Source organism: Panthera uncia, chromosome B1, assembly GCF_023721935.1.
Source record: "Panthera uncia isolate 11264 chromosome B1, Puncia_PCG_1.0, whole genome shotgun sequence".
Taxonomy (NCBI): Eukaryota; Metazoa; Chordata; class Mammalia; order Carnivora; family Felidae; genus Panthera; species Panthera uncia.
In genome coordinates, this window is record NC_064811.1 from 157,118,776 (window position 1) to 157,120,876 (window position 2,101).

Below are 2,101 nucleotides of genomic sequence, written 5' to 3' on the forward strand. Positions count from 1 at the left end.
CTTCTCCGCAAGTGAAAGCCAGCCCAAGTGCAGGCAAGAAATATGCGAGGCCAAAGAACTGGGCTAGAAAATCTAGAGCTGACCAGGCAGGCCCACGGTAAAGCCGCACTTCCTGGCCACACTTCCCGCACTGGGTCCTGGGGTGAAGAACAATCCTCCGCCTTTCTTTGCTTCAACCCTGGGGCAGGTGGGTGGGATGCTGGAGAAAAAAGTGTCCTGGGTTCCCTTTTGGTTCCGTCCTCCTTGTCCCCCTTCTTTCGCTGCAGAGACCTCCCCAACCCCACCTTCTCCTCCCGAACCCCAAACTCTGAGAAATGGCCACATGAGACACCGAATGCTTCCAGATCCTGAGCCGCCAACCCCTTCGCTTCGGTTACCTACCCGACTCTGCGGGCCTGGTCAGCGCCGCAGGGGCATCCGAGGTTTCTCCAGCCCGGGAGGCTGCTGCGTGGCGCTCCTCCCGCCGGCAGCGGCACAGCAGGCGGCGAAAGGCGCTGCGAAAGTCGGGGCTGCGGCAGTAGATGAGCGGGTTAAAGGCGGAGTTGGCATAGCCTAGCCAGTTAAGGGCCAGGAAAGCCGGGCTGGGAACCAGAGAGGGGCCCCCGAGGGCGCGCACCACGTTGGCTACAAAGAAGGGCAACCAGCAGAGAGAGAAGGTCCCCATGATGAGACCCAAGGTGCGCAGGGCTCGGTGTTCCCGGAGAGGCAGAAGGCGCGCGGGCCGCCGACCGTAGGAGGGCACCCCTGCGGGAGAAGCGCACGGCCCCGCCGGGGCGGGGGACAGAGAGCGAGACGCGGCCGGCGGAGACTCCCCTGGTGGGAAGCGGCCCAGCTCTCCGCGCAGCAGGCGCAGCTGGCGCGTAGCCACGACGAAAACGCGCGCGTAGACGAAGAGCATCACAAAGAGCGGAAGGTAGAAGGAGACGGAGGAGGAGAGCAGCGCGTAGGGTATGTTGGAGGCGAAAGCGCAGCAGTGCGGATTGGAGTGGCAGCGCTGCGCCTCGGCGTCGGCTCCCACGCGCCACCATTTGCTCATGATAGGCGCAAACGACACCGCCGCTGACACGACCCACACCAGTACCACGGCTGCCCGGGCGCGCCGTTTGGTGACCAGGGCGCCGTAGCGCAGCGGGTTCGTCACTGCCAGGTAGCGGTCCACGGCCAGGGCGCACAGGGTTTCAATGCTGGCCGTCACACACAGCACGTCCACTGAGGTCCACAGCTCGCAACCAGTGGCGCCCAGGGGCCAGTGGCCGGTCAGCGCCAGGGTGGCCCCCGGCGGCACTACCAGGAGTCCCACCACCAGGTCTGCTGTGGCCAGCGAGGTCACGAACACGTTGGTCATGGTCTGGAGTCTCGGCGTCCGAGCGATGGCCACGATGACCAGCAGGTTGCCTCCCACGGTGGCCAGCACGGCCAGCGCCAACAGCGCCCCCGCCAATGCCACCGCCCACGGCACCCCCGGCAGCCCACTCGTGTTGGCAGTATTGGGCGTCAGGGTGGGGGCATCCGGCCACGAAGCCAGAGAGCCGTTCCCGTGAGGCCACGGAGCCATTCCCACGGCGTGCGTGGGGCGGGAGGGAAAGAGAGAAGGGGTCTCCCAGCTCACCCGGCTCGGGGGCGGGGACAGCGGGGCGTGGGAGCGATTTCCCGGGCCTGGGCCATTTTCCCTAGTTGACCGGGGCGAGAACGCTCAACTTCCCCCCCTCCCCACTACCCGCCCCGGTGCCACTGCTTGGGGTGGGGAGGAGTGGAGGCCCTTAAAGGGGCAGCGGCCAACAGTCTCTATGCTGGGCGCCAGGAAGGGAATTGGAGGGAGGGGAGAGAAATGAGATGGATGTCTGAGTTTTCTTGTAACCTTATCTGGAGTGCCAACACCCGGACTTCTCTGCCACCATGTGCCCACTCCTGCCGTGACCACCGCAGGCACTCAGCGCAACACTCCGTCAGCACTGATTGCCTGGAACGCCGCACCAATTTCCCCGGAAGGTCCTGCAGCTTCGCTAGCAGAAAGGTCATGAAGACATCACCACCACCGCCTTACCTTGTCAGAGGAAAAGGGAACCCTCCCAGGGCCAGCAAAATGATCCCCACTAGCACC

The 2,101-nt window shown here is 64.9% G+C and overlaps 1 protein-coding gene across 1 annotated transcript in view; it reads right to left on the reverse strand.

Moving 5' to 3' along the window:
- The window catches only part of ADRB3 (adrenoceptor beta 3), a 2,963-nt gene extending 1,408 nt beyond the window's left edge, over positions 1–1,555 (reverse strand). The window contains exon 1 of the mRNA XM_049632659.1: positions 382–1,555. Within this exon, the coding sequence (XP_049488616.1) occupies positions 382–1,555 (1,174 nt within the window). The remainder of the gene's footprint in view (positions 1–381) is intronic.
- Positions 1,556–2,101: the final 546 nt, after the last annotated feature.